This window comes from Hylaeus anthracinus, unplaced genomic scaffold (genome assembly GCF_026225885.1).
Source record: "Hylaeus anthracinus isolate JK02 unplaced genomic scaffold, UHH_iyHylAnth1.0_haploid 5, whole genome shotgun sequence".
NCBI lineage: Eukaryota > Metazoa > Arthropoda > Insecta > Hymenoptera > Colletidae > Hylaeus > Hylaeus anthracinus.
The window spans coordinates 9,888,507-9,903,662 of NW_026535322.1; the positions used below are offsets into that span (position 1 = coordinate 9,888,507).

The window sequence follows — 15,156 nt, forward strand, 5'->3', positions numbered from 1 at the left end:
GCGCGAGGTTTGCAATTGGTTCATCGATGCTGATAACGCTACATCCCACCAATCGAAACCCTTTTCAGCGAATTCTTCTGTTTTTTCTGTTACCTAAATATATTTTTATTATTTTCTGTTATTAATAAAGAATGTAGAATATAGAATGTCTAACTAGTACATGCGATACTAATAACGCGTATAAAGATTTATTAATACCTCTTTCCAATACGTCCTTGTACCAAATGCAGCGTGCGTAGGTGTACGTGACTCTGTTCACTCGAATTGTAGTTTTAATTGAAATTCAGCATTTTATGTATATAAAAATACGAAAATGTATAACGAATATTGGAAAGGAATCATCTAATCAGAGTCGGGAAATAACGTTGCCCGATTCCGATTGGTCGCCGCCATTTTTCAGCTGATAAGGGGACGTCGTATCTATGAAGTTGTATGGAGTCGTGGATTTGCATGGCAATTTAAATGTTTATTCTATAAGTGACAAATATCATAAACCTCGAAGCTTTTGCGCCATTTGGCCTCGGTTATTATAATATTAATTGTCGAAATTTAGAACATTTCGGAAGATTGTAAAATATTGCAATGAACGTGTTGCGAAATAAAGTCTCAGAGCAGAGTCTTATATTATATTACAATTCTTAATCATTTTCTTTTTAAATATTCTCTTTCAATCAATTTTTATCAAGAATCGTTCGTAAGAAGTATTTCTATTTATTAATTATTTCAGCGTACAAACATTGCGAACACTCCGTGCTTTTCAATTTGAATTTCGCGGGACTAACCGAGAAAATGGCGGACCACGACCTAACCTTCACGTTATTTCGTGACTCCGATCAGAGAGTGTCTGGAACGTGCTACTAATAATTGAATTATCGTCGTTATTTAAACTCGATATAAACATTGATTAGTGCTTATGTATAAATATGATCCGCGAAACATCTACTAAAATGAAAATTATGTTGTACGTACGTCGTCTATGTATATTATTAATTCCACGACGGTATGCCTACGTGGCGCTGTGGTAGCAACATGCCGCTGTGAAGTGGCAGAAAAAGAAACAGCATATGTCGTTTTTAATTGGTTCACAGTGTAATTTGATAAAATGAGGTGGTTTATTTTGTGTTTATTCCTGCTTGTTTCGATTACAAACGCAAGTTGTTATTTAATCACCGTCGATGCACACGCCGAAGAATGTTTCTTCGACAGAGTAGAAGCGGGCACGAAAATGGGTTAGTTTCTTACTCTGCTGTTTCTTTAAGAGCTTTAGAGTACTTTGAATATTTCAGACATTTCTTTTATCACAACTCTCAACGCAAACTTGCTTTAATAGGCCTTAATAGGCTTAGATGTTTAGTAATTTTTGAAATGTTTTCTACAGGTCTCACATTTGAAATAGCGGAGGGTGGATTTTTAGATATAGATGTAAAAATAATTGGCCCAGATAAAAAGATAATCTATCAGGGTGATCAAGAAAGTAGCGGTAAATATATATTTGCTGCACATGTTCCTGGTGTTTATACGTATTGCTTTGGTAATCAGAAAAGCAGTATGACGCCGAAAGTTGTCATGTTCAGTATGGACATTGGCGACAATCCGAAAACAGTTGAACAAACTTCGGATGGAAAGAACGGCGATAACTCTAATCATAGTAAAATAGATGATATGATTAAAGAATTAAGTACGAGTTTGTGGGGAGTGAAAAGCGAGCAAGAATACATGCAGGTAATTTACAGTTTTGACACGGATAGTCATCCAACCATTAAAAATTTTATTAATATTGTCTTTTTATTTTCAGGTTCGCGATCGAATTCATAGAGATATCAACGAAAGTACCAATTTCCTTGTAGTTACGTGGGCTTTCTTTGAAGCTATGGTTTTGGTTTGTATGACAATAGGACAAATTTTCTATTTAAAACGTTTCTTTGAAGTCAGAAGAGTTATCTAATTTAAAGCATGTTACAATAAATTCATACACTCATTGTACATTCTCTCTCTTTCTCTCTTTTTTTTTTTTATTTGTTACATAGAATTACAGACTTGAAACTTTTTGTATTCATTTTCCTCTTCGATCTGCCGCGTTAAACGTTTTAAATACGAACATATAACGAATGTCATTAGCGGTAAGGTTAACATTGCTTACATTATTAGGTTTTCTAAAAATAACATAATGTACATTTAAGGTTAAGATTTGCTTAAAGAAAAAAAAAGTTATTGAAACGAATAGAACGTCTTTTTGTAATAATAGATGTTAAAAATTCAATTTACATGAAACGTAAAATTTATAGCATGTAAAATGAAACTATCCTTATACTGGTTGTCAATGCGCAGAGTTATTGTTCTTATTACAAAAACAAATATTTATAGACAAACTGTATTAAAATTTCTAATCATTTTCATATTTAAAGAGGAACGGAGTAATTTATGTGTTAATTGGGTAAGCAAATATCAAAATAATTTAATGGACACAGCTATAATGTTTGTAATAATATCGTTTATATGATTGTACAGTGTAATATGATGTAATAAAAATCGACAGAAATTAAATGTTTTATAATTATCTCAAAAAAAATTTGATAAGTAGATTTTGTTTGTACATTTAACATAAAGCACTTAAGATCTAAAAGCGAAAAAAATTTTGAAAAAAAAATTCATTTTATATGTATACATTTATCCGCGAAGTACTGACAATTTTACTTTATATATATATATATAATTATATATTGAAAGATATATATTTACACACGTACTAAACGTATATTTTCTTTTATGATCTCTATGTATTTTTTACTTGTAACTGAAAGCTTTAAATGGTCCATCCATGCATACACGTATATTTTAGATCAATGTAAATAAATATACAATTTATTGTACCCTTTCATCTCTCAAATTCGTAATATCGATGAAAAACAAATTAGCCTAACGTCGATCCTCTGCGAATAAAAAGAAATTACTCGTGTTTTACTTTATTATCAATTGATTGAAATTTGGAATAACGACATAATCAATACCTAAAAAGCAAAATATAATATTGGTTTTATTTCGACCGTTCTATGAATGGTAGTTTCGAATTATCAGAATTATTGGGAATTGATTATACATATATCGCCTTCTCGGATGTAATGTTTACGTAAGTTTACGTTTGCTTTTCTTGTGGGTAACTTTTGACAGCTTCATAAAACGTTTATCGACAAAAGGTATATCGCGCGCAATAATGAATAAAACTTTGCAACAATGCGCGTCGTTTTCGTTTGGACATTTATTTATAAACGAGGTGACATGACATGCGCCATGGAAAATAGGACAGCAATGGCTTAAAGAAGAAGAAAAGAGCATCGCGCGTACAATTCGCCGCTTCGGTTGTTCCGATGCTCGGTGCATCTTGCTATGATACTTTTCGCGTGGCCGAAAGTCGTTTTCTCCTGTTCGAACGTAACGTCTGTAATTGTTCGGTACATGTAGAAAATAAAGGAATTCAAATGAGTCTGAAATTCCAATTCAAATGTCACCAAAGCAACAGAGAACCCGTTCTCGATTCAAGGTAATGTTTCGCTTTTCCACTGTTAATATATACATACACAAGGTTATTTTCCTTATTATTATACGATAGTTTATTTTTAATATAATTATTGCAACCCCGAGTAATATTCTTTGCGCATAACGCAGTTATTAGCCGACAGTGTACTATGATTTACAGATTTAGTGCTATGAGGAATTACAAGACTTTCATCTTTATAAATATATACAAATTTCATGTTAAATATTCGATCCGATATTAAGTTTCGTAGAAAAATTAAATTTCGTTGAATTAAAGCCTTATTAGTCTGTCCTTTCATGAAATAATTTTGTCGGTATTTGCGCGCAAATTATTACAGATACAAAATTATAAAGTATCTGTTATACATAGTAGAAGATTATTACATCAAAACTGGTTTACGTCAAATGTTCCCATTGGAACGTCTAATGTAACGTTTATTGTTAGGTGATAACTCCATTTCGATCGCTGGTTCTCTGTGGTGAAAGTAGACAAGAAATGGAAGATTGGTTGAACGCGTTAAGGACAGTAGCGGAGACTCATCCTCAAACGGATACCGGTATAGCAGAAATGCTTAGCGGTAACCATCAATGGTATGCGACAAGTCACGCAAGACCGACTTACTGCAATGTTTGCAGGGATGCCCTCTATGGTACATGCATGCATATTTTGGTATCTATAATTTCTTTGTTTTGTTAAAGTTAGTAAGACGAAAGGATCTTATCAAGTTTTCTCTCTACTTTATATAAACTAAAATGTAATTAATATATCGATATATGTTTCAGGTGTTACTTCTCATGGTTTAAGTTGTGAAATATGTAAATATAAAGTTCACAAACGATGTAGCATAAAAGCAATAAACAATTGCAAATGGACTACATTGGCATCTATCGGTAAGGACATTATCGAGGACCAAGATGGGGTAAGTATAAAATATTTATTAAAAGTTCCTTTAAAAGGACTCGGTTTTTTAATTAGTTAAATAACTTTCGTTTTTACTGTTTAGAACATTACTATGCCACACCAGTGGATGGAAGGCAACTTACCGGTATCCTCAAAATGCTCTGTGTGCGACAAAACTTGTGGCTCTGTGCTCAGGTATAAAAGTATAGGATATTAGGTGGTATTTAAAATTTGTTTTAATTTCGTTTTGCGTTTTATTTAGGCTTCAAGATTGGAGATGTTTGTGGTGTAGAGCTACGGTACACACAGCATGCAGACCTGCCATAAGTGTTATATGTCCATTAGGACCAGCTAAACTAAGCGTAGTTCCTCCTACAGCATTACACAGTATAGGTAATATATATATGTATATGTATACAATTTTATAATTTTAATACAATTTTCACGTTCGTTTAATATGAAATAGGTAGCGACGAGGCTTGGGAAGCTATTAGACCCACCGGCTGCAGTCCACTTTTAGTATTTGTAAATAGTAAATCTGGTGATAATCAAGGCGTAAAATTTCTTAGAAGATTTAAACAATTATTAAATCCAGCACAGGTGTTTGATCTTATAAAAGGTGGACCAGGGCCAGGGTAAGATTTATTATAATAAATTGCTCCTTTTTAGTTTTAATACCGAGAACGAAACTTACTAGTAACGTATCGAAAACAGGTTGAGATTGTTCCGTCACTTTGACCCATTTCGGATTCTGGTGTGCAGCGGCGATGGATCCGTCGGTTGGGTTCTCTCTGAGATCGATCGTTTGGGGATGCATGTAAGTAAAAGTAGAGAATTCGAATGATATTTGATTTTGTAAATGTTGGCTAATTGCATGAACTTCAACTTTTATTATGCAATTTATATACATAGATTTATCTTAAATATGATTATGCCATACAAAACCTGCGATGCTCTCTAGATTATTACTATCGGACCTTGTTTATGCGCACATATAAACACAAACGATATACGCACGAACATTGAATATAATTATAAAAGCACTTGTGAACTACGTAATTAAAGTTTAATAAACTTGATATTAAATTTGTTCTATTATTCGCATGTCTGCATTATGTTATCATTGTTTACAGTGTAATAATATTTTCCCTTAATTATTATCGAATTACTGGTACGAAGTTAATTTCCTTAGCCTTTTAGTAAGAATTAAATTTTTGTTCGTTTCAAATAAAAAAAAAAGTATCGTTTTATGTGTATATATCGTAACACAGAAGAGTTAACTAAACGATTATGGAAGGCTTTAATATTTTAAATAGCATGGCGTGTCTCTTTTATCATTTTATTTCAGATGATACTGGTGTTTGTGCATTAGGATTCTTTGTATGCGTGAAGCTTCATTAACTTTATTTATAGATGGTAAGTGTAAATTAAGCATGAATTTCTTTAGAATACTTCCAAATATTACTTTTATTATTTACAGTTATATATAATTTGTTTACTTAATACAAATGTCTTTTATTTATCTTTTGTATACGGTACTTTCGTCCAATGAAAATTGGTAATGTTAATGCCCTTGGTATTGATCCTTGGCACTTTTATCATAAAAAATAAATTTGTTTCTCTCGATGTTCAAAGTATGCTTTGCTTATTTGCGATGTATGCTTTGTATTAGATAAATATTTGAATATTTAACGTACATTTCTGCAATCGCTAGTTGTTCAAATCCGTAAATTTATAACTCGAAAATTTAAAATAGAAGCAGTGCCAAGTTGGAGTTCTACCTTTGGGAACGGGAAACGATCTGGCACGTGTATTAGGTTGGGGATCTTCTTGCGACGACGATACTCATTTACCCCAGTTGTTAGAGAAATATGAGAAAGCAGGTACCAAAATGCTCGATCGATGGAGTATTATGACGTTCGAACGTAGCATATCTTTGCCATGTCATAAAACTGCTTTGAGTCGATCCGAAACAACTTTGAAATCCAATATTGTCCATCAATACGAGAACAATGTTATTACTCACATAACGAACATTTTACAGTCAGATCAGGACAACGTAGTTTTATCTAGCATTAAGTAAGTATTTTACAGAACATGTAATAGTTTCTTAATGTTATAATAGTTATCTTAATGTATCGATTCATTTTTCAATTTATAAGTTTATAATTACAATCGCGTTTTTATCGGAACTACGAAATTATATTAAAATAAAATGTAATAAAGCGCCGGACGTAAATTATCTCGATGAAATTTTATCGACAGAATTCTGTGCGACACAGTTAAAGATTTTGCAACGCACATAGTGGAAAATATAAACTCAGAGGACCAACAAGTGGAGGAAAAGTGTAAAATACTTCAGGAAAAGCTTGATTTGTTATTACAAACGTTATGCAAAGAAGAATGTTTCTTAACCGAGCATATAGAAAATGCAGATAATATTACATTAAACGCTGAAGTTTCTATTTCACCTGACAGTTGTGAGAAAGGAGTATTAGAAAAGCCAGAAAAAGATATGACAAACTTGAAAAGGGTTCAAAGAAAAAGACGTCTCATGGAAAAAGAAATTGTAATGACAAGGTATATTATATAACTCTTTGTGTAAGGATAAATTAAACATTGTTTAAAGTATGAATATCGAATATCTTTCTTTCTACCGAATTCTAGAGCAAATAGCTTGAAAAGAATTATACGACATCTCGTAGAATATTCACAATTGACTGTCGACGATCAGATTAATGTGGATATAAAACATATTGCTAAATCATCGAACACAACTACTTCGCTAGACGATACTACAATACTAAATTCCGTATCAAGTGAGTTTAATTTTACCATTTTCCTTTTCTTAAACACATTTATAATGAAGGAATACATTTCAGACAAAAAGCAACAAATGGATATTCCCGGTTTGAAAGTGGACCATGTCGAAAACTTATCCATAGGACCATTTATAGAATCCCTGAAAAGTACAGAAGATTCTATATATACCCCTAGTCTTACTCCTAACCTGGCATCTTTGAGTCCAATGCTCGACCTTAGAAGAGATTCTCAATCAGAAGAATTATTAACGTTACCTGCTCCAGATGGTTTTGCTGACACTAGACGAAATAGTGAAAATTCACCTCAAGGGTAGATACACATTACGTAACAAATACGTACGGACAATATTGCAACATGTGTATCGTAGGAAAAAAATATAAATCGATTGATTTCGTTTCAGCTCGTTTAACTTTCAAGATCTTGCAACTCAGTCCATGACTATATACGGTCAGCAAGAAACTGAAATTCAAGCTTGTAACGATCAACATATATCCGAATATAATAACATAGAAGCTTCTTCGGAGTTTCAAATAAGTGTTACAAGAACTAACTTCGATACAAGTTCACCTTCGGATGATGCTACTATGCAAGACACCGTCATTTCTCCTGATTCAGATTCGATTCAATCTAGACACATATCCCCGGAACACGAACAAAAGTTTGAAGATAAAAGTAAAATGGATACACCTAGAGGTAGCTGTAGTAACAGTATCGTTAGTACGGATAGTATGATCTCTGATACTTTGGACTTTAAGAGTTACGTTGTACGAAATAGCGAAAGTGAAATTGGTAAGTATATAAATAAAAATTTTATATAATTACAGCACAGACTTGTATAATTATATAGATAAAGTAAATTTGTTTTAGTAATTAAATATTATTTTTAAAATGATCATTTTCACGTAAATAGGTATAAATTACATTTTATGTATTTTATAGATAACTTGTCCTATTCGTTTCAGCTCGTATAGGTAGCGATATATTTGATTCTACAAAGAGATCTGACAGTTCTGAAATCGGGCATATTGATTCTCCTGACAATTCGGACATGTTTACCAGCGAAGTGCAAAATTCTGAAAGTTTAATCGACGATTTAAGCTCTCTCGGACAAGATTTGATTAGCACGATGATCGGAGAAAAATACGACTCAGTAAGAGAATGCTTGGAATCCGAGCACGTCGAGAAACCACAAAAATATTGCAGTTTAGCTCAATTTGTAGAAGGCAACGATATCGCTAGACGGTCTTTTAAGAAGGAAACAAAAAATTCCATAGTTATAGAGAAAGAGGTATATTTAATGTAGCTTATCTAATGATTTTAATCGAAACCATGCTTACCGAATTTAATTGAAATTTTTGTATTAATTTTCAATAGAATAATAAACTCAAGCATAAATTAGGATTAACTGGACAAAATACTATCGAGGTTGCTAAATCTAAAGATTCTCCGGATGGTAAAACATCCGATTTGTTGAGTCCTGTATGCTGTTTTACCGTTTCTTCGGATACTACTCCAACAAACGAAAAACCTAATAATTTTCCACCTACGATTAGCGTTATAATTAATCCTCCTAGCCCATCGATGTCGATCGAAAGTCAACATGATTCAGACACAGGGTATAAAATGAGCCCTTACTTAAGACGGCATAACGGCGAAAGTATGGAGAAATGTAAGCGAACCTTGCATAGTTTCAAACAAGTTTTATTAATTATGAATTAATATATCTTTACAAATGAACAGTGAGCGTAGAACTGCCAGAGTCGGGATTCTCTCCTCAAGCAACTCGTCGAATTAGCAGCGGGAGCTTACTGAAAGCATCGGAAGTAGTTTCTTTGGCTGCTACGGCTGCAAGATTCGGCGGTTCTAATATAAGTCTACGTCATGAAAGAATGAAATCCGTAGACAAAACCGAGGAAGCTAAAAAACTACCAATTATCAATCCATTGGTTCAGTTATCTATGTGGCCAAGTAAGGGAATATTTCATTTTTCGTAGAGTATAGTCAAAATTATATACGTAGCACGTTACTCTATATTTTTATAGACGTCAGTGGAGGAACAGGTCTTATTAGTCAAGCGTTACTTGCAAATGCAGATGCACTTTGTGCTGCAGTATCGCCATTAATGGATCCCGATGAAACTTTAATGTAAGTTTAATACAGTTATCTGATTTCCTATTTGTCTTCTTTATACATTCTTCATTTTACTCGTTCGTATTATATAAATAAACTATCATCTCTTGTATGTATTATCGTACCTTTTGTAATACAGCTTGGATTGCTAATGATTGATATTACGTTCCAATAATATCTTCGAATAGTGTAATCAGAAAGTTCGATATACGTACAGCAATAAAACATATTATTCTGCATTGAGTTAGACTGCCGTAACAGTAAAACATATTTTTACTCGAATTTCGCAGGGAAGGCTATTTCGAACGTTGCGTTATGAACAATTATTTTGGAATTGGTATCGATGCAAAAATCAGTCTTGATTTTCATCACAAGAGAGAAGAACACCCTGAGAAATGTCGATCACGAGCAAAAAATTATATGTGGTACGGTGTATTGGGGTCCAAACAATGGTTACAGAAGACGTACAAAAATCTTGAACAACGAGTTCAGTTAGAATGCGATGGTCAACGGATACCGTTACCTTCTTTACAAGGAATCGTTGTATTGAACATTCCAAGGTATCCATTCAGAAATAAAATAAGTACGTTCATAAATTTTGTAACCGAGCAAGATTATATTTTTTCGTAGCTTCATGGGTGGCACAAACTTTTGGGGAGGCACGAAAGAAGGAGATTTATTTTTAGCGCCATCATTCGATGACCGTATACTAGAAGTTGTAGCGGTATTTGGTTCCGTTCAAATGGCTGCCTCGCGACTTATTAATTTACAGCATCATAGAATCGCACAGTGTCAAACAGTTCAAATCAATATTTTGGGTGACGAAGGGGTACCTATACAAGTCGATGGCGAGGCTTGGATTCAACCACCTGGTATCATACGTATTATACACAAAAATCGTATGCAGATGCTTTACAGAAATAGGGTAAATGAAATAATGCAATGTTACGCCGATCACTCAAATATATATATATACACTGTTAAGTAATAACTTTCTACTTTTAATGTTTTAGGCTCTAGAGACATCGTTAAAAACGTGGGAGGAAAAGCAGCGCAATACGCTCAACGCAATATCCCAATCGACGTCTACTTTAAGCAATGCACAATTACAATCGCAGTCTAAGTCTCACTTATACGCACATAGTAAACCATCGCACTTAAATGACGAAGAAATGTACATTTTACTTGGATTTATCGAAGTAGTTACGACTCTAGTTAAATGGGTCAAGTTACTCATTATATCGCATCCAAGTTTGGAACCCGATTTATACCAAGTCGCAGCTAGAACAGCGCAGGCACTCGAACAAGTGCATCCCGATGGAAAAATATTACAAGGCGTTAGTAGTGATTTGTCAAGTATCGATAACATAACCTTATTCGTCTTTCGCAATAATAGTATCCTTTCTTTTTAACAGGACAATCTGAGACCCGTCGTAACGGAACTAGTCTCGAGCGCGAGACAACTTTACGAAGATTCGTGTGAATTGCTTCGAGATAAAGCGCACAATTTAGTAAGCATTTTACGTTTCATTTATTTAGTTTGATTATCAATTATCAAACGATAATCAGAATTTCGTGATGCAGAGATTGCGGGAAGATTTAGAAAGCAAGTTATCGTTCTCTTTGGCCAATATGGAGCAAGAATTGAAGAAGTGTACGTTCGACGAAGGGGGCACTGGGTTGGTATATTTCCAAACTTTGCCATCGGATGAGCAGGTAATATACCGCGAATGTATTTCCCGAGCGCTTTAATTTATTAGAAACTTTGTTCGGCTAGGGAGATAAAAAGAATCGTCACAAAGGTTTATTCTGGTTGAAATTCCGGCGTTCGGGAGGTAATTCCGGTGGACATCCCGCTAGGGATCAAGTCACTACGTGGGGCGTTCAAGAAGTGTGCTCCTGGTTGGAAAATCTACAACTGGGCGAATACACGGACAAGTTTGTTTCTCACGACATACGAGGTAGGGAATTGTTAACGCTAGCCCGTAGAGATCTCAAGGAACTCGGTATTACTAAAGTCGGACACGTTAAACGAATATTACAAGCCATCAGTGATCTGAATGATTAGATATACCAACGCGTACATAAACGTTTCAAATGACAAAAATAATTAGCGTGTTATAACACTTAACGGTTATCCATAAATTTAAATTTGTGTTACTGTCGTAAAAAAATTACAAATTACTGCTATCGAAAGTAGTAATCGACTGTATACAGATCGTTTACAGAATGCGTTGAGTAAACAAGAAAATTTGTAATTTTACGCGACGGTAAAAATCAGAACATAGATATTCCGATAAAATAGTAGTCAGTGTGACGGAGTATCATAGAAAGATTATTTTTTACGCTGATATACGTCGCAACTTGATATTACTTGTGCCAAACTATTTAACTAACTCTACGTCAGAGGTAAAGTAATTATAAGGGAATTAGAAGAAGACACGTTTGTTTCTTTTAAAACTAGAAGCATGACTTAGTTAGAGTGTATTTTAATCAAACTCGCATCTTAGAATATTACTAGACGTAGGGAACACGACATCGATGATGCATTTATCGAACAAATAAGATTTAGACATCATCAGAAATCTTATTGAATAATGATTTAAGTACATTTGTTGCTTTATGCATTGTATAAAAATTAAAGACTTCAGGAACGATATGTTAACGTAAATTATGTATCAGTTCGAAAGGTATTAAGCCATTATTTGCCACTTTTTTTAAAAATATTTAATAGATATTAAACTAAATATCTCTGAATATTACTTCAAGTTTAATCGAAGCAGTATTAATACATTTTAAAGTTACACGTAAATCTAGATATGAAATAATTACTGTCAAATATACATATATCATTTATACAAGTCTATTCTATTTGTGATTTATATTAATTTACTTCGATTTTAATTTTACGTGCAAAAAATAAATATGTATATGTATGTGTACACAGTATTACATATAATACTATGCATACATATATATAATATGATATACAAAAAAAAAAGACAGTATTTATTACAGGGTGTTTGTAAGGGTAAACTACGTATATTACAAGCGTAATAAGGAGTACTTACAAGTAAATTAATATATTATGTCCTCTTATGCTACGCAGAAAAGAATTTTTTCTGTTATTCAATCTTAAAATTCGAGTCGTATTGAGGGTGTCCCAATAGAAATAACCATTTTTAATATGCTCGCTAATATAAGTAGCAATAATTTCTTTCTTAGCAGAAACATAAAAGAGATTCGAAAAACAACTTTATTCCTCTTATGGAAGATGTAACTTCTTGCGGTAGCATTCGACAGAGTATTGAATTTTTCGAATAAAACTATTAAAGCTCATTAATAATACTTCAATGATACAGGACGACCCATTCGAACGGAACACCTTGTATTTATTATCTACATTATACGAAATATACGTACATATACACATACAGAAGCGTATATGCACATTCGAAATGAGATCCTCTACATACGTATACATTTATCGATAACACGCTATATATATGTAAGTGATCTACAACTTTTTTATGCTCGTTAATTAAAATGTTTAATCGTATCTATCTTCTTAAAGAAAAAAAAAAATTGAAAAGTACTCAAAGACACGTTTTTAATACAAAACAATTAAAGGAAAGTGAAACTATTGCATAAAATAAACTGAGAGTTGACGATGACGATGATGATGATAATAATAATAGTAATAATAACAATAACAATAATAGTAAAGTAAACACGTGTGTAAATTAACCGCCGATGGCAATAAAAGTATCACGTACAAATTTAATGGAAAGAAAAAAGAGGAAACAAATTTTTAAAATGTATCGTAATATCAATGTTGTACTTCGTAGAGTACCCCCTCATGAAAAAGGGGTTCGATATAACTCGCGGTTAAATTAAACATCGCAAATACAAAATTATCTTAAACAGAATATTCGTTGAGTAAGAATTAAATCGACTCTGTTTACTATAATATTTTCTGGCTAAGTTTTCAAAACTAGTAGAAAGCGTCGAGCTATTCATTATTACTGTTACTGCTGTAGACGGATGAAAATTGGACGCTCATTGGTCACCGAGGGGTTAAATATTTATTATACATACCGTTTCACTACCCCTGTTGCTTGATCTCTTGTCTTTTCACGCAAACTTACAGGCACACCCCTTCCGTCTTCCAACATAGGGATAAGTTGTTATGATGTAAAAAAAAAGAAAAAGGACAAAAATAATAGGAGTAGCATTTAATGTAATTCGCAGTTGAGTAAGTGACCTTGAGCGGCCAATGTAGCTTTATTCAATCGAATGCTAGCAATACACAAGATAGCCAGGTATTTGGAAGCGAGGAATTGCTCTCTAATATGAAACTTGTCCCAGTTAAATGGACTGCGATCTCATGATTGAACAATTGTACCGGTATTTCAATTTACCTAGACTTTCAAGCACCTGAGTATCTTTGGTACTTAGTGTAAATTACTAATTTGTAATTATTATTAACTCTGAACCTGCACATGCAAGAAAAACAATCGTTATCTTTCAAAGACCTACCTATTGGTAACTGCCTATGACTGAATCGTTCCAAGGTTTAGCATCTCCTTATATAAGTACCTACCTTTGGCTTATATATCTTTTCCCCTACGCTTCAGAGTAAAGCGGTAAAGGTTGAGGGTGCATTAAACAGGAAATTTCTTGATTGAAGGTTCGATTGCTTCTCACAACCTAAGGCAGGTACGGTTCGCTGATATCCAGGTCTCTTTTGTGTGTACTTACTTGTGACAGCATTTTATGCTGTCAAGGAAACGTTGAAACTTGTTTTTTCTCAGAATTGTATTGCATCCAGAGATACTTTTGAATGGAGATAGCAACTCTGATAATATTACTTCCTTTTAAATTTGGTTTGTCTCTGGCCAAAATTATCTCTCTATATACAATCGGACTTAATTCTAAGAGAGGTGAGTTTCTACGTTTCCCTGTGAGTGTTTGTGTGAACATATACGTCTGTTGTATATATACATACACAATTGCATGTATAAGCATACTCGAATGTTCTGACATGCATGTGTATGTCTGCTTTATGTATTTGTATATTCCTTTATACATTTAATATACAATACCATTAATTCTGATCAAATGTCCTATTATCAGCTGTACTCGAATCGATTGGCCTCTTAAAGTTACCGTGGAGCTATCGTCACCGTACCATTGTGCTATTCCGTATATTCGCTTCATTCGTTGTGTTTGAGAGACAGAAATGGAAACGATATATTTATAATTATCTGTCTCTCAAACAGAAAGGCAATTTGGCATATCGAAAGTGGAGATTGTGCCTGACATGATTCAGAATTTAAAAAAAACAAAAAGTAAAAGTAACAGACCAATCTTTTCTATCTTGACTATAATACTTGATTACTATGTATATCTTATCGTTGATCTCATTTTTCATCGTTTATATATTGCTTTATAAATTCTCTTGTTTTTTGTATATATATTCTGTTTATTATTGTACAGAACTACCACAAGCTACATAAATTAACATTTATATAATATTATTGTTAATTATTAATATTAATATTAATTAACATTAATATTATTAATATTAATTATTATTTATATAATATAATAGTATTTGGGACGAATATAAATACATTGAATTTTAATTTTCGATAAGTAGAGAGAATAAAATATTATTAAGATAGAAAGCAAAAACTGAAAATAGTAACGCACCTTACATAATGATTTATAATTGTGACTAGTCTTATATCGTAGTATGTATCTAT

The 15,156-nt window shown here is 33.0% G+C and overlaps 2 protein-coding genes and 1 long non-coding RNA gene across 7 annotated transcripts; 2 read left to right on the forward strand and 1 right to left on the reverse strand.

Moving 5' to 3' along the window:
- The first annotated feature begins 847 nt into the window (after positions 1 to 847).
- On the forward strand, positions 848 to 2,554 carry LOC128895931 (transmembrane emp24 domain-containing protein-like). Its single transcript, XM_054158958.1, has 3 exons — positions 848 to 1,229; positions 1,379 to 1,722; positions 1,796 to 2,554. The coding sequence occupies exons 1-3, from the start codon at positions 1,103 to 1,105 to the stop codon at positions 1,943 to 1,945; spliced, it is 621 nt and encodes a 206-aa protein (XP_054014933.1). The 5' UTR covers positions 848 to 1,102; the 3' UTR covers positions 1,946 to 2,554.
- Positions 2,044 to 3,147, reverse strand: LOC128895932 (uncharacterized). The gene is made up of 2 exons (XR_008461891.1): positions 3,009 to 3,147; positions 2,044 to 2,930 (listed from the first exon to the last, which is right to left on the reverse strand). It is a non-coding gene; the product is annotated as an uncharacterized LOC128895932 (long non-coding RNA).
- Positions 3,040 to 14,944, forward strand: LOC128895926 (diacylglycerol kinase eta). 5 transcript variants are annotated; one of them, XM_054158942.1, is made up of 22 exons: positions 3,040 to 3,538; positions 3,980 to 4,184; positions 4,318 to 4,454; positions 4,539 to 4,630; positions 4,698 to 4,828; positions 4,902 to 5,070; positions 5,150 to 5,252; positions 6,192 to 6,514; positions 6,701 to 7,015; positions 7,103 to 7,254; positions 7,318 to 7,567; positions 7,659 to 8,047; positions 8,230 to 8,546; positions 8,633 to 8,927; positions 8,999 to 9,226; positions 9,301 to 9,403; positions 9,679 to 9,948; positions 10,019 to 10,313; positions 10,402 to 10,725; positions 10,804 to 10,899; positions 10,973 to 11,104; positions 11,166 to 14,944. In XM_054158942.1, exons 1-22 carry the CDS (start codon positions 3,500 to 3,502, stop codon positions 11,454 to 11,456), a joined length of 4,656 nt encoding a protein of 1,551 aa, XP_054014917.1. In that variant the 5' UTR covers positions 3,040 to 3,499; the 3' UTR covers positions 11,457 to 14,944. The 5 variants fall into 5 exon arrangements, with proteins under 5 accessions (XP_054014917.1, XP_054014916.1, XP_054014915.1 ...); XM_054158941.1 differs by having other exon boundaries at positions 3,041 to 3,538; positions 6,195 to 6,514; positions 8,221 to 8,546; XM_054158940.1 differs by having other exon boundaries at positions 3,042 to 3,538; positions 8,221 to 8,546.
- Positions 14,945 to 15,156: the final 212 nt, after the last annotated feature.